The 25071-nt window shown below is 48.1% G+C and overlaps 1 protein-coding gene across 3 annotated transcripts in view; it reads left to right on the top strand.

Moving 5' to 3' along the window:
* The first annotated feature begins 2460 nt into the window (after positions 1–2460).
* The window catches only part of LOC309535690 (ADAMTS-like protein 2), a 43828-nt gene continuing 21217 nt past the window's right edge, over positions 2461–25071 (top strand). For 2 of the 3 annotated variants that reach the window (XM_082229053.1, XM_082229054.1), the window contains exons 1-7: positions 2461–2772; positions 8433–8575; positions 11924–11999; positions 15658–15760; positions 16878–17023; positions 18593–18716; positions 24316–24396. In XM_082229053.1, coding sequence (XP_082085179.1) covers positions 2686–2772; positions 8433–8575; positions 11924–11999; positions 15658–15760; positions 16878–17023; positions 18593–18716; positions 24316–24396 — 760 coding nt within the window. In that variant the 5' untranslated portion in view covers positions 2461–2685. The remainder of the gene's footprint in view (positions 2773–8432; positions 8576–11923; positions 12000–15657; positions 15761–16877; positions 17024–18592; positions 18717–24315; positions 24397–25071) is intronic. The other variant, XM_082229055.1, reaches the window with a different exon arrangement.

The following is a 25071-nucleotide window of genomic DNA, read 5'->3' as shown; positions in this document are numbered from 1 at the left end:
AAAGTTCCCCCAGAATGTCTGCTTTATATACATTATTTACACAATGGGCCCCACATGATTGGCTAATTCCGGGATTCTCCTGTAGGCCAATCAGGTTGTTGATTCACTTCCACCTGGAGCTGGATTGGGTGGCTCCTGTGGACCAATCAGACTGCTGCATTCTGAATCCTATTGCTCTAGTGCCAATCAGACTGCTGCATTCTGAATCCTATTGTTCTAGGGCCAATCAGACTGCTGCATTCTGAATCCTATTGCTCTAGGGCCAATCAGACTGCTGCATTTTGGATCCTATTCAACTCAGTACATAACAGCTGGGAATACTGGCTGGCATCTGCCTATCTCGAGAGACAATGGAGTGCATTTGTGGAGGTGAAGCCAAACCCCTGGAGAATCACAGCGCCTGCTGTGGCTGCAGAGACCGTTAACTCATAAACTGCCACATTGTTTTTGCTGTGTTAGTAGCACCAAAGTGACTCCTCTGGGGCGCAAGACTGGGCAGTGCGTAGAGAGGTCCTGGGCTCCTCAGACAACAAGACTGCTCTCTCCATGATGTACAAACGTCTATAAAAAGTTGACAGTTCAGGCCCACATTTGCAGAAATACAACAAAAGTGAGGGGGGGGAGACACGCTCTATTTTATGCAGTAGTTGCCTGGCATAACTTACCTCACAGGGCTGTTTTGAGGAGGGGGGAGCAAAGGAAGCGGGTGAACCATAAGCACAAAGGGTATATATAGCTTTTCTTCTAAGTGCTTCTTATGCATTATCTCAGTGAAGCTTACCCAGATATCAGCAACTGAAGACCCCGGCTGGGGCTAAATCTGGCTAAGAGAAATTCCAGATGTCCCTTTAACTGTCAATACAGAGAACAGAAGTGTCTCTGCGTGAGAGAGTGTTGAATGGTGGAAACAGCAATGGGACATCTTCACAGCCACTTTTGGAAGGGGTGTGTCATGTCTGTGTGTGCCAGGGGCAAATGGGGGACTTTCTGCTCTTCGTCCTCTTCTCAGAACGGTCTTCTAGGAACTCTCTTGCTGAACAGGGTCCTACAATAATTGAATCCACAACAATCCACCAATCCAGTGGTGGTGATCTCAGAACAGTGTTACTCAAATGGGCCAGCAGCTGCCACACTGCTGTGGCATGAGAGGGTGGCAACCGGGGTGGGAAGATTCAAGGACAAAACAAGCACTTCATATAGTATCAAAACACTTTTTAATTTTTTTCTTCAGAAAACGGATGTTTAAATATTTTTTTAAGGGACAGCAGGAACATTAAGTGACACTGCAGACAATCCTAGTTGTGATCCAGAATTGTCGCAGTTCGAACAGAGTGGCGGAGAAGACTTGAGCACTGCCAGGAGTGGCTTCTTTTGGTTTCCCAATGTATTTCATATAATCACAGAATCTTTAAGTTGGATGGGACACCAAGGGTCATCTAGTCCAACCCCCTGCATGGCAGGAATTTCACCTTAAGCATCCATGACAGATGGCTATCCGACCTCTGCTTAAAAGCTTAAAAACCTCTGCTTATTTCTTCCCGATAAAAGAAGTTGGCATGGCGTGAGCAAATATCTATTCCGAAAGTGTATTCTGCTCTGGTCAGACCTCACCTGGAGTACTGTGTCCAGTTCTGGGCACCACAATTCAAGGAGGACACTGACAAACTGGAACGTGTCCAGAGGAGGGCAACCAAAATGGTCAAAGGCCTGGAAACGATGCCTTATGAGGAACGGCTAAGGGAGCTGGGCATGTTTAGCCTGGAGAAGAGGAGGTTAAGGGGTGATATGATAGCCATGTTCAAATATATAAAAGGATGTCACATAGAGGAGGGAGAAAGGTTGTTTTCTGCTGCTCCAGAGAAGCGGACACGGAGCAATGGATCCAAACTGCAAGAAAGAAGATTCCACCTAAACATTAGGAAGAACTTCCTGACAGTAAGAGCTGTTCTACAGTGGGATTTGCTGCCAAGGAGTGTGTTGGAGTCTCCTACTTTGGAGGTCTTTAAGCAGAGGCTTGACAACCATATGTCAGGAGTGCTCTGATGGTGTTCCCTGCTTGGCAGGGGGTTGGACTCGATGGCCCTTGTGGTCTCTTCCAACTCTAGGATTCTATGAAGTGTGGCCAGCGGAGGAAAAGTTTAAGAGCCACTATTTTAGAATTAGGGAAGGATGCGCTGGTGACAAAGAGCTCTGTTAAACTCGGAAGCCTGCGCGCGCCGGATCCCAAGGAAAAGTCCAATTATTACCCTACTTTTCTGGGGGGGGGAATGGTTAAGGACCCCCCCCTCCGGTGGAAAGGATGCGACCCCCACCGCGCTCTCTTCTTCCTCCCCCAGAATCCGCGGCAGGAAGGATGCTGCTAAGCCGGGCTCCTTTGTCTCCCTTTGCCGAGCGAGGTCTCGCCGGGGGCTGACCCAGCTCCCCCCGCCTCCGGCTCCCTCCTTCCGCCCCCCTGGCTGCCGCGGCTTCGGGTGGCTCTCAGGTCGCCTTGTCAATCACGGCCGCCCAGGAGCCGCCGGGTTGCGCGCCGCGCTCTCGCCGCCGCCCGACAGGTTGGAAAGCCATTAATTACTCGCTCGGCCATGCAGGTTTGCGCGCAGGCGGCTCCTCTCGCCGCCGCCGGGGCTTTGCTGCTGCTGCCGCCGCCGCCTCCTGGCTACCCATGGAGCTCTAGCAGCGCGCACGATGGCCGCGCCTCCCGCCTGCTCTGCCCGCCGGCTCCTCGCCGCGCCCTCGCTGCTTCTGCTGCTGGCCGGCACCCTGGGCGCTAAGGTAAGGGGGCTGGTGGCCACCGCCAGGGACGCGGGGAGCCTGGGCGCCGCCGGCTGCCGTGCGCCCGGGCGCGCTCAGGGTTGATGCGCCCTCCCCGCGGGATCCTCTGCGAGGCTCCTTGCCAGGGGGCAGCTGGCTGCCTTGGCCGGCTCAGCCTCCGGGACTGGGGAGGGCAAACGCAGTCGGCTCACAGCCGCTGGCCACCGCGCCCAGGGCCTGGGAACCGAAGAAATGCGCCCCAGCGCGCCTTCCTTTTCCCAGTCGCTGTATCCCCAAAGTCTGACGCGCCCGGGTTGTTGTTGTTGTTGTTTTGTTGGTTGTTGGTCTCCCTCTCTTCCTCGCCCCCGAAAACCAGCCCCTCTCCAAGCCAGAGATCATTTTATCACGAATTTAAGGAGGAAGAGGGGAACGGGTGGCAGTTTGCGCCAGCCACTCCCTTCGCTGCTTTGGATTCCCAAGGGATTAGGAGACCCGGAAAGCGAAATGCTTTGAAAAGTCCCCTGCTAGGATTTCCTTTGGCTCCGGAGACCCCCTTCTTGTTTTCCCCTTGGCCGCTTCAGCTACCAAGTCGTCTTCCCTTTGAAGTGCAGGCGTTTTTAACACATGGCACGAAGAACAGCCTCTGATCCTCTCCGGCTGTTTCTGCTCACGTGTGAATAACGTTAATGCCGGATGGAAAAAACGTCCAGGAGGGTTTTTTTTTATAATAAAAAATGCACTTGTATTGCGTTTGAGTTAGAGACTTGGAGAAGAGCAAAGCCTGGTTTGGATAATAATGTGTGGAAACAGAGTCCAAAGGAAGCTGTAGCCCTTAATGCGAGCTGACATCTGGAGAGTCCAAAATCCTGACCCTAAATACATTATGTGGCAGTGAGGGCAATTCACAGGTGGGGAGGACCCAAGACTACAGTGCTATGCAAACTTCTCACTGTATCCATGTTTTCACTGCATTATGTGCATGCGATTCCCAGACAAGTGGCTGTACTAAGAAGCCCACCCCTCAGGACCCCCCTTGCAGACAAGTCTTGCTGCAGAACAGCGGTTGGACTGCATGCACACATAACCAAAGCGTTGTGCTCCTGTACCTGCTGTGTTGTTGTACATGGGATCCCGGGACTGACTTAGATGGTGTGTGGTTGGTACAGCCACTTGTGGTAAGAAAACTCTACCGAAGGAAGCGTAGTTCACATGCAGGATCAATCCCATGCACTTTCATTGCTCCAACTTCTACATACCCTATTTTTGTTGTTGTTTAGTCGTGTCCGACTCTTCGTGACTCCATGGACCAGAACACGCCAGGCCCTCCTGTCTTCTACTGCCTCTCGCAGTTGGGTCAAACTCATGCTGGTAGCTTCGAGAACACTGTCCAACCATACCCTATTTTAGCATCTGGCTATTCTTTATTCATTTATTATTTCAGTTTTTTTCACCTCCTTTTTTCCCGCCCAGGACAGCTCGCAACAATCAGTTTAGATGAAACAATTCAAATAATTATAGATAGCCGTTAAAAACCAGGAGTGGAAAAACTTAATATAACACTATCAGCCCAAATCCTGGAAATATTTACCTGCTTCATGAATGCAGGTGAGCAGGGGGGAGTGCCCACCTTTCCTTGGGAAGGGGCTCCACAGTGGGGCTGCTGCTGCTGAGAATGCTTTAGCAGTGGTCCAGATATAAGCCACTCTAAATCGCATCAGTTGGGCATGTTCTGCTGGGCTGAGTCTAGTGCAGTAGAAGTTTTGATATTTGGATAAAGTGAAACCTCAGCTACAAACCACTTGCCTTGGAAAGAGAATTGAGGTTGATGGGGGTTTTTTAAGCAGCAGAAAACCCCCACCCCCATTTTCCTGGACCTTCTCTCTCTGGGGTAAACTAGCCTTAAGCACCCCTCCTTTCCCTCTGCCATTTCCCCATTAACAGCAGGTGTGGGCCATTCATTTGGGGAGGGAGGGAAAGACACACCTTGGGACCTGACAGAGAAGCTCTAATTAGAGCTCTGTGCTCTTTAATAACACTTGTCTCCCTGCAGCTGTAAAAACTCTGTCAAATCCTCCTCATTATTACAGAACACCCATTCAGAGGCCAGGCCAGCAAGCTCTACCTCTGCTATTCTAAACGGGGGGAGGCAACCCCGCCCCCACTAACTTCAATCAGCTTGCCTGAGCCTCCCAGATTTCATGGGTCACCGCAGCCATTGTGGCCCTGTTTCTCAGAGGCTTGTGAGGAAGCCCTTTGCCGTTTCCTCACTGTGAATAGCCAGAGGGAGACATCTCTCTCCGCGTCTAGGTTGGGAGGGGCTGTCGCCCCCTCTCAAATGAGGCCTATGTTCTCTTTTGCCACCGTGCCGCAAACCGCCGGCAGCCGAGACACACTCTTCGCCTGAAATAAATTGGATGCACACTTCCCTGTTGTTTCACAAACTATTTTCTTTGCTACGGATCCTGCCTTCCCAAACGCACATGCAGAGGTATTCTGTTGCATCTCTGTGCGAGTTGCTGCTGTAGAAGTGCCTCTGGGAAGAGGCATGCTCAGAGCAGGGACTCACGCAGAAGTGCAAGGTGGCCTCCTCTGTGGAGGCAATCCCGATGGATACACGCAGCAGATTATCTGTCCTTACAAAAAGCTGATTAGAAAGACTCGTCCCATGCTGCACAGCGATTCTTCAATCTTTTAGCTAAGCGGTTTCTCAATATTGGTTCAATATTGGCACGCAGTTCACCTTAATCATGGTGCTCTGTATGTTCCCACTGTGGCAGTGTTAGAAACTGAGATATGAAAGCTAGGAGCTAAATGGCACCTTAAACCGAGGTCATGGGCGCAACAACGGAATGTGTAGGCACACTTTTTTATAACAAGAATACAAAGCTGAAAATGAATTGAACTGCATTTAAAATATTACATGTTCATTTTTCACATGATCTAGTCTTCCTCTGCCCACTCCCCATATATTCTTAAGAGGGCTTCTTCTCTTCAGAGAGTGGCTGGAAGTGGGGAGGTCCTCCTTTCCTTCCACACTGCAGTTTTAATCTGAAATCTCAGGTGCAGGATTGTGCCCAGAGCTCAGAAACTGCTTGCGCTAATGAAATTCCCTGTTGCAAAATGCGCCTAGAACCATGGGAGTTTCAGACACTGCACTGTGGACATATTCTTCCATTCTTTTATATTCAAGTGGCTTCTACCCACTCATCATTGTCTGACGCAATTGAGCTTTTTGGAAGGGAGACAAGAGAAAGACAGAACGACCAAGACAAACACATTTTGTCCACACAGAGGAATTTGGAGCTGATTCGTGCTTTTAACATGGCTAGGATGCATGTAAACTTCAAAATACTCAGGACATGGGGCTAGGAACAGTGGATGGTCATGGCTCCTTGGTGCATGCCTACAATCTGTTTGAAGTCATCACGTTTGCAGGTGTACTTTGACAAAGACGGATTGCAAACTGGTACATCCAGTTGCCATGTTTTCTTGGAGAGCTCAAGAAGTAGGAGCAAAGTCTCGGATTGCTGATAATCCCTTGCAGATTGCTAGCCAAATGTCACTCTTATCCATTGAGCCAGTGACAAGCCGAGTGGATAACCAAACTGCCGTGGTGTGAATCGTGTGTAGGGTGTTTTTTTTACACCACACATCTGGTAATCTGTATGGGCTTAGTAGGATTGGTGAAACTAGGTGCCATGTGGGACCAGTTCTACCATTAGGCAGAGTGAGATGGGTGCCTCTGGTAGATTTTGGGTTTCAGGAAAGGGTAAAAAAAATAGCTTTATTTTTTTCAGACCTCACCTGGAGTACTGTTTTAGTTCTGGGCACCACAATTCAAGAAGGACACTGACAAACTGGAACGTGTCCAGAGGAGGGCAACCAAAATGGTCAAAGGCCTGGAAACGATGCCTTATGAGGAACGGCTAAGGGAGCTGGGCATGTTTAGCCTGGAGAAGAGGAGGTTAAGGGGTGATATGATAGCCATGTTCAAATATATAAAAGGATGCCACATAGAGGAGGGAGAAAGGTTGTTTTCTGCTGCTCCAGAGAAGCGGACACGGAGCAATGGAGCCAAACTACAAGAAAGAAGATTCCACCTAAACATTAGGAAGAGCTTCCTGACAGTAAGAGCTGTTCGACAGTGGAATTTGCTGCCAAGGAGTGTGGTGGAGTCTCCTCCTTTGGAGGTCTTTAAGCAGAGGCTTGACAACCATATGTCAGGAGTGCTCTGATGGTGTTTCCTGCTTGGCAGGGGGTTGGACTCGATGGCCCCTGTGGTCTCTTCCAACTCTGTGATTCTATGATTCTATGATTCTTCTATAGTTTGTTGCACTTTTCCTGCCAGGGAGTGGGAGAGGTGACTGAGATTTTCTGCCTCAGGTGCCAAAACAAATTGGGTACTATGCAATGTGGCATGTACGTATTTCTCCACCGAAGGCAGCAAAATGTCTTGGGCAAGGCCTGAAAGAGGGCAGACTGAGAATACCAGCACAAAGTTCTGGACTTCCGGACAAATAATTGAATCCACAGCTGAATCAGAGCAGCAAGCATTATGGGAGTTTCAGAAAAAGACAATCTGTTTTTGTTTTTTTCTACCGTTGGACAATATGTCAATATAATCATACTTAGGGCTACCCACTCTCTGTTTACTGAAATCTTGAAATCATTGAAGTCCCCACCTGCACTGTAGTATCACACCACTTTAAACAGTCATGGCTTCCCCCAAAGAGTCCTGGGAACCAGTGGCATAGCGTGGGGGGTGCAGGGGGGGCGGCCGCACCGGGCGCAACATCTGGGAGTAAAGGTTAGGGGGCGCAAATCCATGGGTTAGGGGGCGCAAATCCACGGGTTAGGGGGCGCAAATTACTTGCCTTGCCCCGGGTGCTGACAACTCACGCTACGCCACTGCTGGGAACTGTAGTTTGTTAGAAGTGCTGAGAGTTGTTAGTGATATGATACAGCTTTAAAAGCCTTGGGCAAATGGGACCCAAACTTTAAAACCCACAGCTCCACAGCAGGGGAATGCAAGTCCTCGCACTCAAAATATATCATACCTGAATAGTATGAATAGTATACCTGAAGGAGCGTCTCCACCCCCATTGTTCTGCCCAGACACTGAGGTCCAGCGCCAAGGGCCTTCTGGCAGTTCCCTCATTGCAAGAAGCAAAGCTACAGGGAACCAGGCAGAGGGCCTTCTCGGTGGTGGCACCCGCCCTGTGGCACACCCTCCCACCAAATGTCAAAGAGATAAACAGCTACCTAACATTCAGAAGACACCTGAAGGCAGCCCTGTTCAGGGAAGTTTTTAATGTATGATATATTAGTGTGTTTGTGGTCTTTGTGGAAGCCGCCCAGAGTGGCTGGGGAAACCCAGCCAGATGGGCGGGGTACAAATAATAAATTATTATTATTATTATTATTATTATTATTATTATTATTATTATTATATTATTATTATATCACGAAATTAAGCAAAACGCAGGGCATGCGGCAAGCGTTCTCCAGTGGCGTGATTCAGTCTCGACCAAATAAGACGGTTCGTTTGCTGCCCACAAAAATAAAACAAAAAACCCCAGCTAGCTCAAAAAGCATGTGTATATGAAAAGCGGCAGAGCTGTGTGGTTAGGAGAACACGCGGGGATGGAGTCCCCATGCTAACCATTCCCTGTTTTTGTCAGGACAGTAGGGAGGCACCAGAAGGAGCCGGTACCTGGAACGAAGAGGTCACCAAGTGGTGGGGAGAATGGGGCTCCTGGTCTACCTGCTCGCGCACCTGCGGAGGGGGGGTGATGTCCCGCGAGAGGCACTGCTTACGGCAGAGGTAAGTACCAGCTTGGCACGAACATTGTGACAAATAGCTGAAGCTGTTGTTGCCACCGCAGTATAAAAAGAGCAGAGAAGGGAAGGGAAAAGTTGCCAGCAGTCGAGGTTCTCCCTTAGTCCCCCTTCTCTGTGTTTGGCCCCGTTCCTCTCACTTCCTCTCCCTTCTTATTCTGCGCCCCTTCTCCTCTGAATATCATTGTATTCCCAGGGTCCCAGCGGGCTGCTCTATTCATCCTCCTGAGGTACAACAAACTCACATCCTGAGCCGGTTCCCCGGCTGAAAGGGAAGGGGAGGCGTTGCACAATGACGATGACAGATTTCGTTCTCACGAATTCCAGCCGCGTTCTCGTCCTCGGCCCGCCCACTCAAATTCCCGTCCAGAATTGGCTTGCGAGGCCTTTGCAGACACCCCTGCCTCCTCTCCCAAGAGCTGAATGGAGAGCCTTGAAGAGGCACCTCTTTGAACCTGCTACTCCAGATCCCATGACGCTAATGAGGCCTGCCAACCAAGAACTCAATATGCTTTGCCTAACACCCCCCCACCCCCAAATCCCTCCTTTCTATTCTGCATGAACGCACTTCTGAGCGGAGGAAGCCAGATCAAGGCCACCCCTTCCTTTCCTCTTTCCTTCCGTCAAAAGGAAAGGTGGGGAAAACTTCTTTTATGTGGGCTGGCTGGCTGCATAATTAGGGTCCAGATATGCCGAGGTGCCTTCCGTCTGGAGATGGCAGGATTCTCAAACATACTTTGAAATAAACTGCGCCGTTAACAAGGCACCACAGTGTCTCTCTGAAAAACAGCAAACCCAACTCTCCAGCTAACAGCTCCAGTCACCCTGTTTAAAAAAAATCTATTTATCTATGCACACTCCATGGAATGTAATGACAGTATTCGCTCAAGGAAGGAGGGGTCGGTTTGTGCATCAAAGCCCCGCCGAGTTCATGCAACAGGACTGTGAAAAGAAGCTGCACAAAGCCAGGCGCTTGAAGCAGGCGTCTGTCTTTCTTTCTGCCCATGGTCCTTCCAGTCCTTCAGAGATGAGCCTTGCAGCCTCCTGACTTCAGATCAGGAAGTCTGCTATAAAGGACTCCATAGATCTAGGGCTAGTAATGATGGTGGTTTAGGAAAGCTGTGCTTTTTCAGGGGTTTGGAGTGTTGGGCTGCGGGGTTTTCTTTTTTGGTAGTTGCTTTTGGTAGAATCATAGAATCATAGAGTTGGAAGAGACCACAAGGGCCATCGAGTCCAACCCTCTGCCAAGCAGGAAACACCATCAGAGCACTCCTGACATATGGTTGTCAAGCCTCTGCTTAAAGACCTCCAAAGTCGGAGACTCCACCACACTCCTTGGCAGCAAATTCCACTGTCGAACAGCTCTTACTGTCAGGAAGCTCTTCCTAATGTTTAGGTGGAATCTTCTTTCTTGTAGTTTGGATCCATTGCTCCGTGTCCGCTTCTCTGGAGCAGCAGAAAACAACCTTTCTCCCTCCTCTATGTGACATCCTTTTATATATTTGAACATGGCTATCATATCACCCCTTAACCTTCTCTTCTCCAGAGATGAGATGAAATGAGAAAGGAAACGCGAGTAGCTTGCCCTCCCATGTTTCTGGATCTTCTCTGGAAAACAGAGGTCTACAAAGTCCCTCTGGCAAGATGGGCATTGTGGGGACAGGATGAGGGTCTCCCTGTGGAGGCAAAGCGAAGCTATCCTACTTATTGGCAAAAGCCAATGCAATTCTGGGCTGCATCAATAGGAGTATAGCATCTAGATCAAGGGAAGTAATAGTGCCAATGTATTCTGCTCTGGTCAGACCACACCTGGAGTACTGTGTCCAGTTCTGGGCACCACAATTCAAGAAGGACACTGACAAACTGGAACGTGTCCAGAGGAGGGCAACCAAAATGGTCAAAGGCCTGGAAACGATGCCTTATGAGGAACGGTTAAGGGAGCTGGGCATGTTTAGCCTGGAGAAGAGGAGGTTAAGGGGTGATATGATAGCCATGTTCAAATATATAAAAGGATGTCACATAGAGGAGGGAGAAAGGTTGTTTTCTGCTGCTCCGGAGAAGCGGACACGGAGCAATGGATCCAAACTACAAGAAAGAAGATTCCACCTAAACATTAGGAAGAACTTCCTGACAGTAAGAGCTGTTCGACAGTGGAATTTGCTGCCAAGGAGTGTGGTGGAGTCTCCTACTTTGGAGGTCTTTAAGCAGAGGCTTGACAACCATATGTCAGGAGTGCTCTGATGGTGTTTCCTGCTTGGCAGGGGGTTGGACTCGATGGCCCTTGTGGTCTCTTCCAACTCTATGATTCTATGATTCTATGATTCTATACTTCCCGTGCCTGTCTAGATGACACACACTTAGTAATTCCCAACTTACCTTTAATTGCAGCATGCATGAGTGCTGGCTGGGGTTACTTTTGCTGAGAAAATAGCACTCTGCACATGTTCTTTTTAAAAAAGAGAGTTATTTATTGATACTTATTCAAAGATAAACAGAAATACATAGCCATTACAAATTATCTTTTTATAATATCATCATATAAAAAAAGAAAAAGGACAGAAAGTCAAAAAGAAAAGAAAGGAAAAAACCTAAAGAGAGAGAAGAAAAGATAAAAGCATTTCCTGCAGCCAAAAATAGTATTCATTCATTAAAATCCAACCATTCTTTCTTCTATACACCAGTATTTTTTCAGTGTTCAAATCCAGATATTACAAGTTAATTTTCTCTTTCACGCAAAAAGTCCAAAGAGAAATTTCCAGTCCTTAAGAAGCATCAGCAATGATTTTTCTCTAATTAAACATGTTAACTTTGCTATCTCTGCCAAGTGCAAAAGTTTTTTAAATCAGCCATTCCTCTGCAGTGGGCAAGGCTGTATCTTTCCATCTTTGCACTCTGCACATGTTCAGAGGCACTTTGATCATGTTCCAGGACTGAAAGCAGGTTCTGGGACAGGTCTAATGAACTCAGATAGAAGCCCAGGAATGGGAGTCCTTACACCCATCCCAGTCTTGGAGACGATTGCTTCTCCTCTCCACTTCTGGGTTGTGTAGGATGGCAGTAGCAAACTGACAAAGAAGGGCAACAGAAATTATTACGGGTGTTGCGATGACGTTTCAAACCTTGTATGGAAGGAGAAGCTATGGCAAGCAAACTCGGCCCTCCTCCAGATGTTTTGGGACTACAACTCCCATGATCCCTTGCTAACAGGACCAGTGCTCAGGGATGATGGGAATTGTAGTCCCGAAACAAACTCCAGGCTGAGTTTGCCTGTGCCTGGGCTATGGGGCCCCTGAGGCTGGGAAGCAAAAACTTCCACTGCTTTTTTCTCTTGCAGGCTGCAAGTTTCTCAGGGGACAAATAGTAGCATGTGTCTGGGTCAGTCCAAGCACTACCAACTGTGCCAGCAGCAGGTAAGAGCAAGTCTCCTGGATACTTATTTAGACATGGATTCTTTCTGTGGACTGCTGTGCAGAGGCGGAGCTAGCGGCTCTGGCACCTAGGTAAAGGTAAAGGGACCCCTGACCATTAGGTCCAGTTGTGGCCGACTCTGGGGTTACGGCGCTCATCTCGCTTTATTGGCCGAAGGAGCTGGCGTACAGCTTCCAGGTCATGTGGCCAGCATGACTAAGCCGCTTCTGGTGAACCAGAGCAGCACATGGAAATGCCGTTTACCTTCCCGCCGGAGTGGTACCTATATATCTACTTGCACTGGTGTGCTTTCGAACTGCTAGGTGGGCAGGAGCAGGGACCAAGCAACGGGAGCTCACCCCGTCGTGGAGATTCGAACCGCCGACCTTCCAATCAGCAAGCCCTAGGCTCTGTGGTTTAACCCACAGCGCCACCTGTGTCCCACTGGCACCTGGAGCGGCGCAAATGCTGTGCACCTGGGGGCAGGGCCATGGGGATGGGACGAGTGTCCCAGGGGGCAAGCCGCCCATGGGCGACGACGGGGGGGAGCCACACCACTTTGCCAGCAGCCTTCCTCCCTTCCCTCTTCCTTTTGACAGCTCAGGGAAGTCTCCCCCCCCCCGAAGCAGCCCAGGAGCGGAGCACAATGCCGCGCCACCTACCCGTGACTCCTAAGCCTCCCCAAGCTGTCAAAATTAAGGGGGAAGGGGGGAAGGCCGCCAGCAAGGCAGCGCAGCTCTGCCCCTTCCCCTGATGGCTCGGGGTAGGCTTGGGAGTCGCGGGTGCCGAATGTCCCCCCCCCTTAGTGATGACACCTGGGGCGGACCACCCCCACCGCCCTCTTCCTCCACCCCTGCTGCTATGAGCATGAAATCAAATAGAATTCAACTAGCAATTGGTTGGTTACTGCTATCTATATGGAGGCATCAATATGTATGGAACTTGAGAACGTGTTATTGGGCTTGCCAGGCTGCAAGCTGCACTTCGGTCCTATATGCATCTACTCAAAAGTGAGCACCATTGAGTTCCCGTGAGTTTAGCGGGGCTTATTCCCAGGACTGCAGCCTCAGAAGGGTGCTCAAGTCTACTGAAAGATCACAGTGGTACCTCAGGTTACAGACGCTTCAGGTTACAGACTCCGCTAACCCAGAAATAGTACCTCGGGTTAAGAACTTTGCTTCAGGATGAAGCAGCAGGAGGCATAGCTGTCAACTTTCAGATTTGAAAATAAGGGATCAGCAGCCTCAAAAATAAGGGATCAGCAGCTTCACCTGTCCTGGGGACAGTCTATGGGATATCTAACAATCCGGGAGAGCAGCGGGAAGCAGCGGGAAATGGCACTGGAATAAGGGAATTTCCCGCAAAAAAGGGGAAGGTTGACAGCTATGGCGGGAGGCCCCATTAGCTAAAGTGGTACCTCAGGTTAAGAACAGTTTCAGGTTAAGAACGGACCTCCAGAATGAATTAAGTACTTAACCCGAGGTACCACTGTACTCTTGGGAACATCTGGCAGTAATTCCCCCCCCCCCGCATTCTGGGTGGGGGGGGGGTTTATAAAGGAATAGTGAGGTTAGATCCTCCTAGACCACATGGGTAAAATCTGCAACCAGGGGGCCACATGGCCACCCCTACACTGAGACAGAGAGAGAGAACATGAATGAATGAGTGGGTAGTGGATGAATGAAGGGGAGAGAGAGGGTGGGTGCTTATGTATTTGTGTCAATGGGTGTTCATGAGAGACAGAGTGACAGGAAATGAATGCATGATGGTTGAAAGAAGTGGGCACAATTGGAGGGGGGGGAGAGAAAGGGCCGCCCGTCACAAAACGGCTGCACTGTGGGCCCATGTTAGAACACAAAATGCCGTATTTTTTGCTCTATAAGACTCACTTTTTCCCTTCTAAAAAGTAAGGGGAAATGTGTGTGCGTCTTATGGAGCGAATGCAGGCTGCGCAGCTATCCCAGAAGCCAGAACAGCAAGAGGGATTGCTGCTTTCACTTCCCAGCGATCCCTCTTGCTGTTCTGGCTTCTGAGATTCAGAATATTTTTTTCTTGTTTTCCTCCTCCAAAAACTAGGCACGTCTTGTGGTCTGGTGCATCTTATAGAGCGAAAAATACGGTAGCTGCCACAGCTAAAAGAGACAGGACCACAAAATACTGTGGCCCTCCCCGCCCACATCTCTCTCTCTCTCTCTCTCTCTCTCTCTCTCTCTCTCACACACACACACACACACACACACATTACTGTATTATTATTTATTCCCCGCCAATCTGGCTGGGCTGCCCCACTCATTAAATTTGTTTGCAGAGATAAGCACTTTCCACCTGCCCTCTGTTCAAAAGTGGTGGTCTGATCCTGCTCCCCAGTGAAACATGGGCATGTTTCAGGACGATGCAGAGCCAGTCAAACCTAGCTTAGTGGGAAGAAGGAGCCGTCTCAAGTGTTTTGGATTTTTGAGGGGTTGTTTCCCTGGTGCTACAGGAAGCATTTGTGAGTGCCCTGGCACCCATAGGCTCTAGGGCAGCCTTTCTCAACCTGTGGGTCCCCAGATGTTGTTGGACTACAACTCCCATCACCCCTAGCTAGCAAGGCCAGAGCTCAGGTGTGATGGGAGTTGTAGTCCAACAACATCTGGGGACCCACAGGTTGCGAACCGCTGCTCTAGGGAGTTCAGAAATAAAGGAGTTTGTTTAATTTTTATCCCACCCTTCTAAGAAGCCATGTGTGGCCGACGTGGTCCTCTGTGATCTGCATTAACAACTCTGTAAGGTAATTTAGCATAGCAGAGAAAGAGAAAACCTGACTCACCCCTCCGGTACATATGGAAACTGCTTCTCAGTCAGGGGTACCATCTGGATCAAGACCACAGTGGGCCTCCTTGCCATGCCAGGATCCAGACCGCCCCCGCCCCCCAACAATGGCTTGCTTTTAAAAAGCTGATCTTGCAATTGCATTGCTGGCATCTTGTCCTACTTTGGCCCTGAGTCTTTTTCTTTTTATCTGGAGATCTTAAAAGCCCCACCTGCTTGACATCTTGAAGTTCAGAGCCTTTGCAAATACAGTGAGAACCATAGCTGTCAACTGTCCCTTATTTGACGGGAAAGCCCCTTATCCCAGCGCTGTGTCCCGCTGCTGTCCCGTATTGATGATGTCCCTTAAATTTCCCGGGTTTCAAAGGAAGCCGCTCCTCTCCCTGCTGGCCAGGGAGGAGGGAGGCTCCAACTGTGTTGCTTGGCTGCGTTGCTCACCCAATAAGGAGTCTAAGAACGACTGGGGGTGGAGCTTGCATGCCTTGTGCCAATCAAATCGGCCGCGTCGCCAGGGGACTCGCCTTTGCTCAGCGCTTCCCAGCGGAGAGGTGACGGTGGTTTCCCTTGCTGCATCCCCTTTGCCGGGTTGCTGCGCTGTGGGAACCACCGCTTGAGGCTTCGTTTGGCTGCTGGCTGGGCTTTCTGCCTTTGGCTCGGAGGGGCTCAGAAGTTGAACATACCTGTGCCTGGAAAATCCCTTATTTAGGCTGCTGATCCCTTATTTTTGAGGCTGCTGGCCCCTTATTTTCAAATCTGTAAGTTGACAGCTATGGTGAGACCCACCCTGGCCTGCCTTTCCTTGAGAGGATAGGGGATTCCGTGACGAGCTGAGTTTCTCTCTCCCTCCAGCTTTGTCCTGCCAACACCGCCAGCTTCAAGCAGTACCAGTGCGCCAGTTTCAACGCCAAGGCCTTTGGAAAGCAGCACTATCAGTGGATGCCTCTCTACCCAGGTTTGCCTTCGCTACGTTACTCAGCAGAAGCTTTCGGATGAAGTGGCTGCGATTACAAGGCTTGGTGGAGTCTTCAATCCGTCAGACTCTTGGAGCGAAACAGCAGACGTCCCCTGGCACTTTAAAGACAGAGATTCATTGTGACCTAACTTTTTGTAGAGTAGAAACCGCAGCATGCAACGACACACAGGGTTAGATATATAGATTAGACAGAAAGTGTTAATGATGGGGCCAAAATGGTACGAAATGCAAGAGAAACGGTGGTAGGCTAAAGTTCAGATGGAATTCTTCAACAAGATTGTGACCATTTCCAACATCAGTCACTGGTGATAACACAGCCGCCTTAGCTTGCTTAAAGGTAAAGGTAAAGGGACCCCTGACCATTAGGTCCAGTCATGGCCGACTTTGGGGTTGCAGCGCTCATCTCGCTTTATTGGCCAAGGGAGCCGGCGTACAGCTTCCGGGTCATGTGGCCTGCATGACTAAGCCGCTTCTGGCAAACCAGAGCAGCCCACGGAAACGCCGTTTACCTTCCCACCGGAGCGGTACCTATTTATCTACTTGCACTTTGACGTGCTTTCAAACTGCTAGGTTGGCAGGAGCAGGGACCGAGCAACGGGAGCTCACTCCGTTGCGGGGATTCGAACCGCCGACCTTCTGATCGGCAAGTCCTAGGCTCTGTGGTTTAACCCACAGCTTATGCAATTCAGGTAATGGGAGAGGATTTCAAAGCTTGGAAAATGTGTTCCCATCAGTGAGTAATCACTGTTCTGAGTAAAGTGGGTTCTAGTCCATGAAAAAGCCATTCCACAATAAAGCTTGCTACGCTTTCGAGGAGCTACAACAAGCAGTGTTGAGGCGGGAGCGATGGTGAAAACCACGTCGGTAGCATAAATTCAGCCAATAGGTTTCCTCACCCAGGATCGCCCAATGTCTCAGTTGGGTGGCAGTGGATGTTAAAATCATTTAACTGACCTTAGCACCCAGCTTGCACAAAGCTCCAGCAGAGTCAGCCTGATCCCATTGGTTCTTAGAGGAGAGCACCTTCTGCCTCTCTTCTCCTGGACCGCTGCCATGTCACCCTGTGTTCCAGTTTTTCCCTGTGATTTTGCTCTAGATGATTACACCAGCATCTCTAACAAGCCATGCGATCTCCAGTGCACCACCAGGAACGGAGAAAGGCAGCTGATGGCTCGCGCCCAGGATGGCACGTCGTGCAAGGACAGGGCCTACCAAGGGGTCTGCATCAGTGGGAAGTGTGAGGTAAAGCACGGTAAACCCACCTCCTGGACTCAGGAATGACCTACAATGGCTGTGTTCTTCCTTCACTGTTGGAGGTAGTATGCCTCTGAATATCAGTTGCACGGAATCACAAGGGCTGAGGGGAGCCTATGCCCTGCTTGCGAGTTTCCCACAGGCATTGCCAGGGACATTGTCAGTTTAGAATTACAACAGGGGTTTGAGGGATGTCACGGCTCGGAGGCAGATGAGGGGAAAAGCTGGGAAATAATGGGAGAGGAGGAGGAGGAAGCACCACCAGGGGGCGACAGCTGACGGACACAGTGTCATCAGAAAGCCTTCCAGACCCTCCATCTCCCAGAACCTGGCAAGCCTTGAAAGTAGGAGAGCAAAGAGCTCAAAGACGGAGGGCACATAGCAGCACCTGTAGGAGAGACAATGAGAGTGATGAATGAGGTACTTAACACCTACCAAAATAGCTAAAATGTATAAGACAAAAACAAATCTGTGCTGGAGGTGTGGTAAAACAGAGGGGACACTTATACATGTTTGGTGGACCTGTGAAAAAATAAAAAACTTCTGGAATATAGTATATGACGAGCTTAAAAAAATGTTTAAGTATAACTTTATGCAAAATACAGAGGCTTTTCTACTAGGGATAACGGACACAGGTATAGCAAGAAAAGATCAGAAAATATTCCTCTATGCCACAGGAGCGGCAAGGATCCTAATTGCTAAAAAGTGGGAAAAAGAAATTGTGCCAATGAAAAAGGAAAGGCAAGACAAACAGTATAATGAACTGGCTAGATTAACAGAGGCAATTAGAGATCACACTAGACAAGAGTTTCAAAAAGCATGGGGAAAATGCAGAGAATACTTCACAAAACAGTGCCCTAAAATTCATACCTGGACTTGTTTTGATTAATGTCTGCAGGAGACTTTGTGGATATTCAAGTTATAATTAGAAAAATCTTAATAATTATTCATAAAGGAAACAGCTTATAAGAAGTAAATAAGGAGGCCAGATACAGGATAAAGGAAGTCTTTTATTTGGTTGTTTGTATTGTTGTATGTTATGCTTACTGTATGTTATGTTCACGTTTAATGAGGGTGGATTTCTGTATTGGGGGTGTGGGGGTTTATGGTATGTTGTAAATAAAATTTCTAATATTAAAAGAGAATGATGAATGAGGAAGTGGGAGAGATGGGGGGTGGAGATTCACTCAGGACAATGCCATTACCCAATAGGCTGGGTTATAAAGCCTCTCTCTGTAAATACTAAATAAAAAGTGGATGGTAAGAACATTCCTTGTCTTTGTACGTTCCTGGGCAACTGGCCGTGGCAGCCACTGGCAGCAGCCGGACTGGCAGCAGTTTGGTCACAGTGAGAGCAGCACGCTGAATGAGATGGGCTCTTCTTACAGTCTTTTGTACAAAGGATGGAACATGAGCAAACGCACAGCGATCTGCGCGTTTCAATTTTGAAAGTGATTAAAGGGGTTCAGAAGAGATGGCTTCTCGTCTGGGGTATGGATTAGGCTCACGGAAAGTTTTCGCACTCTTAAGTCTGCCCCCACTTTTCTCTCTCTCCAGCCAATCGGGTGTGATGGCAGCCTCTACTCTTCCCAGGTGATGGATCGGTGTCAAGTATGCGGAGGGGATGGAACTACTTGCTACCGCGTCTCGGGTAGCTTCCGAAAGGGGATCTCGCATTTAGGTACACTTTGCTAATAGCACTTAAGCTATTTCCTACGCTGCGTCTTGGTACCCCTCTTGCTTCTCCTCAGGAAATTGGCAGAAGAATCGCTTAGGCTAGAGCAGGAGCTCCCCTCCCCCAACCCCATACCTGAAGCCAAAGCAACAACCAAGAAGGAGCTTGAAGAATTAACATAAAATATAGTTGGCTGCTACTGAGCCTTTGTGTGGACGCGGGTGGCGCTGTGGGTTAAACCACAGAGCCTAGGGCTTGCCGATCAGAAGGTTGGCAGTTTGAATCCCCGCAACGGGGTGAGCTCCCGTTGCTCGGTCCCTGCTCCTGCCAACCTAGCAGTTTGAAATCACATCAAAGCGCAAGTAGATAAATAGGTACTACTGCGGCGGGAAGGTAAACGGCGTTTCCAGGCGCCACTCTGGTTCACCAGAAGCGGCTTAGTCCTGCTGGCCACATGACCCGGAAGCTGTCTGTGGACAAACGCCGGCTCCCTCGGCCAATAAAGCGAGATGAGCGCCACAACCCCAGAGTCAGCCACGACTGGACCCAATGGTCAGGGGTCCCTTTACCTTTACCTTTACCTTGAGTCTTTGTGCTAGAAGGTGCAGAACTGAAGTGAGAAATCACGTTAGCTTAAGTGCAGAACTACACATTACAGTGGTACCTCGGGTTACATACGCTTCAGGTTACAGACTCCGCTAACCCAGAAATATTACCTCGGGTTAAGAACTTTGCTTCAGGATGAGAACAGAAATTTGCTCTGGCGGCACGGCAGCAGCAGGAGGCCCCATTCACTAAAGTGGTGCTTCAGGTTAAGAACAGTTTCAGGTTAAGAACAGACCTCCGGAACGAATTAAGTACTTAACCCGAGGTACCACTGTACATACAAAGGTTCATGACAAAACCCCCAAAGGCAATTTCTGATTAGGAAAAGCGGTTTCAGAATGGGGTAATTTAAAGCAGTGGAATGGGATGTGGCGATTAATCCTTCACCTGCCTGTTGTTTTTCTACGGAAGCTATGGGGATTGTCACCATTTCCCACCCTAAGGGGTTCCAGTTGCTTACCTTGCAAACACACACCTACAGTCCTGAGAAGGGGGGAAGCAGCTACAGCATTGGTGGACATTTTCAGCAGAAAAGCAGGAGGCAGAGGAAGGGTTATTGCACCCCTTTCCTACCTCTGGACTTTCCAAAGCTGATTTGGGATGGCTGGGAAGAGTTTGTTAAATGCGTTTGTACGTGATGTGCAGTTCTGCCTTAGGAGAGAGCTCACTTCCAGGATGTTAATATCTGATGCCCTGCGATCTATGGCTGTAGGGTGGTATAAAGGTAAAGGTAAAGGGACCCCTGACCATTACGTCCAGTCGTGGCTGACTCTGGGGATGCGACGCTCACCTCGCTTTATTAGCCGAGGGACCCGGCGTGCAGCTTCCGGGTCATGTGGCCAGCATGACTAAGCTGCTTCTGGCGAACCAGAGCAGCGCACAGAAACGCCATTTACCTTCCCGCCAGAGCGGTACCTATTTATCTACTTGCACTTTGACGTGCTTTCGAACTGCTAGGTTGGCAGGAGCAGGGACCGAGCAACGGGAGCTCACCCCGTTGCGGGGATTCAAACCACCGACTTTCTGATCGGCAAGTCCTAGGCTCTGTGGTTTAACCCACAGCACCACCCGTGTCCCTGTAGGGTGGTATACTAATTTAATAAATTAATGTTGGTGATCTCAACGAACCTTCAGATTCTGTTTTTAAAACAATTCCATAAGATCTTTTGCAAGCACACAGACTTTACTCCGCACTTCGTGTTTGTGCTTTTGCCAAATGTGAGATTTTTGTGTAAGTGTGAAAGAGTTTATGGGAATCGGCAGGAAAGGAAGTAAAGGACAATTTGGATCGGAGGCATAGGATAGCCAGAAGGCTGGTTAGAAAACACTGCATGGAAGTGAATCAATGTTGCGTGAGCAAAATATCCTACCTGTGTTTTTCTTTCCCTCTGAGTGGACTGGGAAACATTAGAGACAGATGAAATGGAGGACTCCAGATTCTGCTGGAGATAGTGGCCTCTGCAGAAGTGGAATCACAGAAACCAGGAAATCCCCCCCCTTCCTTGTCCTTTAAACACGGACAGCTGAGACTGTTTGTTCAGTCAGGCTCACAAATCGGTGACTCTTCCAATGATCATCACAACACTAGATGGGGGTAGAGTACTGTTCCCTTTGCACAGCGACATTTATTTCTGTGTTAAAATAAATCCGCAGATTGAAATTGTTTTGCCTTTTATATTTAAATGAAGGCACACAAAACTGATACCAACACAGAAGCCATATAAATCACACGTCCCAAAAAATTATATTTAGGGCATATCACCCTATTTCCAGGTTGGAATCCCTCTTCCCACATCCTCAGCCAGCTTGCATTTGTTCAGAAACAGTATCCACTTTTGGAGAAAGATGAGGAAATATGAGCATCTGAATTTGGATCAACACCCTGTGTAAGCTCTGAAGGAGTCTGATAAGTACCCTTAACAAACACACTGTTTTTAGAGGCTACTCACTTGCAGGTTCTAGATAGAGGTGTGAGGGAGATTTCTGTTCCTAGAACATTACAAACTATATGTGCAGATTGTAGTATTGCTAAATCAGTGTTAACATGGTCGACTCATCCATTCCAAAAAGCTTTTTGCTTTTGTTTTTAAATTGTCTATGATGGCATTGTAATTGTCATTATAAGATGGCCGGGATCCACCCAAATAATTTTCATCACATTGCGTCCTTTTCTGCTGCTTGTTTAAAGAGACCCCCCCCCCCAAACCTCCAGCTTCAGAATATAATTTGAGAATTTTATCAAATAAATCCTGTTGTCTTTGGGAAATACGTGTACTTTTTTCTAAGGGGGACGTGTGGGAAGATCAGTATACTAATTGTAATCAACCTCATGCTTTGGGACTGAATCTGTGAATGTAAACTGAATGGGCACAACATGGTTGCGGATCTCTTGTGAATGATCTACACAACTGATTGTAAGGAGGCATCCTGTTAACCTGGGAGATGCTGGATTGCAAGGCTGTAGTTTTCCTCTTTCTCAGAGTGAGCAATGGAAAAATTTTCTTGCACAGATGGTGGTGAGAAGAGGACAAACTGTACCTGACACTGGAATGGTCTTCCCAAGCCTCACTTGCATCTTTTGTAATAGGGAGAACATTGTGGGTCAGGGAAGGTTGTTGATGGTGTGATATAGAATTGTTAGCCGATTCCTAAATGTATCTAACTGTCTGTTGTGACCTATTCTGTTACTTGCAAGGGATTATGTGATCTACACTGTACTACAGAAATTGAAATATATTTTGCTATCCATGAAAAAAGAGGGGGGGAAAGAAATCTCAGGAAGGCCTGGTGCCTCAAGACCCAAAGTGCTGTGTTGTTTCTGGGTTCTTGGCAGGATTTCTCCAGTTGCAGGCCAGTGGTATCTTGTGCAGGCTGTTGAAGGACAAGTATTCGCTTATTTTCAAATTCCTGCATCCCGGATCCTGCAATAAGCGAGGTCTCTGAGCTGCATGCTGGATGACAGGAAACATTCCGCAGGGAAACAGGAAGGGGCTAATTGGGAAACAGGATCCTAGGGAGATGTGCAATGAAGAATAGATATGTTGCTGCCCTCTGTTATGTTGGGCCAGTCACCCATCCAGCACAATACATATTATCCACTCTGGCCAGCAGAGGCTCTCTATGAAGTCAAGCAAAGGTTTTCCCCAGACTTGCAAGCTGCAGGTGCCCGGGATCTTATGCATGCAAAACACTTGCTCTGTCACTGAGAGGTAGCCCTTGCTTTTCTGAAATTATCCACCTCAAGGTGCATACTCTCCAAAAGTTTAGCTGGGACAGCCATATAGTCAAGAGATAGAAATGTTACACCTTTCAATCAACTCATCAGCATTTTTTATAGTCTTTGTCCCTATTCCCATCCCCCTAATATTAATATTAATATTAATATGCATATTTATGGCAGCTAAAGCTGAAACAATTTTCAGCTGAGGATGAGTTTATTATTATTATTATTATTATTATTAGTAGTAGTAGTAGTAGTAGTAGTAGTGGGTAGCACTGTGGTCTAAACCATTGAGCCTCTTGAGCTTGCAGGTCATAAGGTTGACAGTTCAAATCTGTGCAATGGGGTAAGCTCCCATTGCTCTGTCCCTGCTCCTGCCAACCTAGCAGTTCGAAAGCATACCAGCATGAGTAGATAAATAGGTACTGCTGCAGCAGGAAGGTAAAGGGTATTTCTGTGAGCTGTGGCACTCATTGCAGTTTAGTCATGCTGGCCACTTGACCTGGAAAGCTGTCCGCGGTCAAACGCTGGCTCCCTCGGCCTGAAAGCAGAGATGAGCACCGCACCGCACCGTCAAATTTGACTAGACTTAACCATTCCGGGGTCCTTTAGCCTTACCTATTTATTATCTGTGCTTTGCAAGCCTCCTATGTTTCATATATACACATTTTAGAAGGCTCATGAATTAGAATCCTTGGAATAGAACACCTTGGCAGATTTACCCAGTAACTTAGGCCAGTTCATACATTATGTTGGACCCTCTCATGGTGGAGAAATGGCCTCCCCACTCTCTTTCACCATGCAGATGACGACAACAACAACAATTTTATTATTTATACCCTGCTCATCTGGCTGGGTTTCCCCAGCCACTCTGGGCTGCTTACAGCACACAAGAAATTGCAAAATATTAGACATTAAAAATTTCCCGATACAGGGTTGCCTTCAGGTGTCTTCTAAAAGTCAGATAGTTGTTTATTTCCTTGACATCGGATGGGAGGGTGTTCCACAGGGCGGGCGCCACTACCGAGAAGGCCCTCTGGCTGGTTCCCTGTAACTTTGCTTCTCACAGTGAGGGAACCACCAGAAGGCCCTTGGCGCTGGACCTCAGTGTCTGGGCAGAACGATGGGGGTGGAGGCGCTCCTTCAGGTATACTGGGCCGAGGCATACATACACCTCAGATGGTCTAAATATACAGCTAAAGTAAGTATACAACTAAAAAAGGAATGCATGAAAAATGTACAGTGGTGCCTCGCAAGACGAAAAGAATCCGTTCTGTGATTCTCTTCGTCTAGCTGTTTTTTCGTCTTGCGAAGCAAGCCCATTGGCGGATTAGCGGATTAGCGGCTTTTAGTGGCTTATCTGCTGATCGGATGAGCTGATAAGCGGCTTAGCAGCTTAGAAAAAGGGGGGGAACCCGCAGGAACTCGCAAGACATTGTCGTCTTGCGAAGCAAGGCCATAGGAGATTCGTTTTGCGAAGCACCTCCAAAACGGAAAACCCTTTCGTATAGCGGGTTTTCCGTCTTGCAAGGCATTCGTCTTGCGGGGCACCACTGTATATCCTACAGGTACCGCTATTCAGTCACTGGTTGCAGTGCCTTATTGAGCATCCAGTCTTTGGCAAACCTGGGTTTGCCTCTGTGCAGTGTGTGAAATGGTCCAGACACATTCAACTAAATTAACACCTGTGACCTAGTGGAAACAGAGAAACTGCTTCATGGAGCAATGCCAGTTCCCCTGATTTTCGCTTTCTGATTTGTCTTGGTTCCTGTTTCCTAGGCTATGTGTTCATCACCAACATCCCCGCTGGTGCTACAGACATCCTCATTATAGAGCGGAGGAAAACAGAGAATATCCTAGGTAAGCGATGGACAGAAATCCTCCACTGGGGTAATTTGTCCCGCAGCACAGCAAGGAGAGTGCTTAACTGACTTAATTACCGCATGCAAGCCTTAAAGAGCATTCACAAGAGGGCTTTTTTGTTCTTGACCAATCTATTCAGAGTAAATGCTATCCTTTGATTTCAGCTTCAGTGGCGTCAAAGAAGAGGAAAGCCTTAAAATTGCAGTGCCTTTTATCAAGAACTTTTAAACAAATGAATTGGTTCTGTTTTTTTTAAATAAGATTTTTACATTACAAAAAAGGGATAAAACAAACAAAAAAACAAAAAGAAAAAGAAAAAATGCAGCCATTATTTTTCGTTTACTTGTTTCTTGGACCCCCTCGTACCTCTCTTTTTTGTATTCCAATTCAATTTATTAGCTCAGCAATTTGTTTCCCTCTTTATCCTACCCAAATCTTTATTCTTAAATTTTTATGATCTTTAAATTTTACTTCTATGAACCCATTTTTTCATATTCTTTTAACCCATTACAGCTAGAAACCTCTTAATTTTAATCCAACATTATTCTACAAATGAATTGGTTCTGACCAAGCAAGTTTTTAGTTAGAGGGACATCTTAATAAAACTCTCTCAACGCATGCATTGTCTTTTTGTTTTTTAAATCCCTTTCCTATTTAACCTAGATTATGTCT

This window comes from Podarcis vaucheri, assembly GCF_965113315.1.
Source record: "Podarcis vaucheri genome assembly, chromosome: 6".
NCBI classification, from domain to species: Eukaryota; Metazoa; Chordata; class Lepidosauria; order Squamata; family Lacertidae; genus Podarcis; species Podarcis vaucheri.
This window is presented reverse-complemented; position numbering and strand designations above follow the sequence as displayed.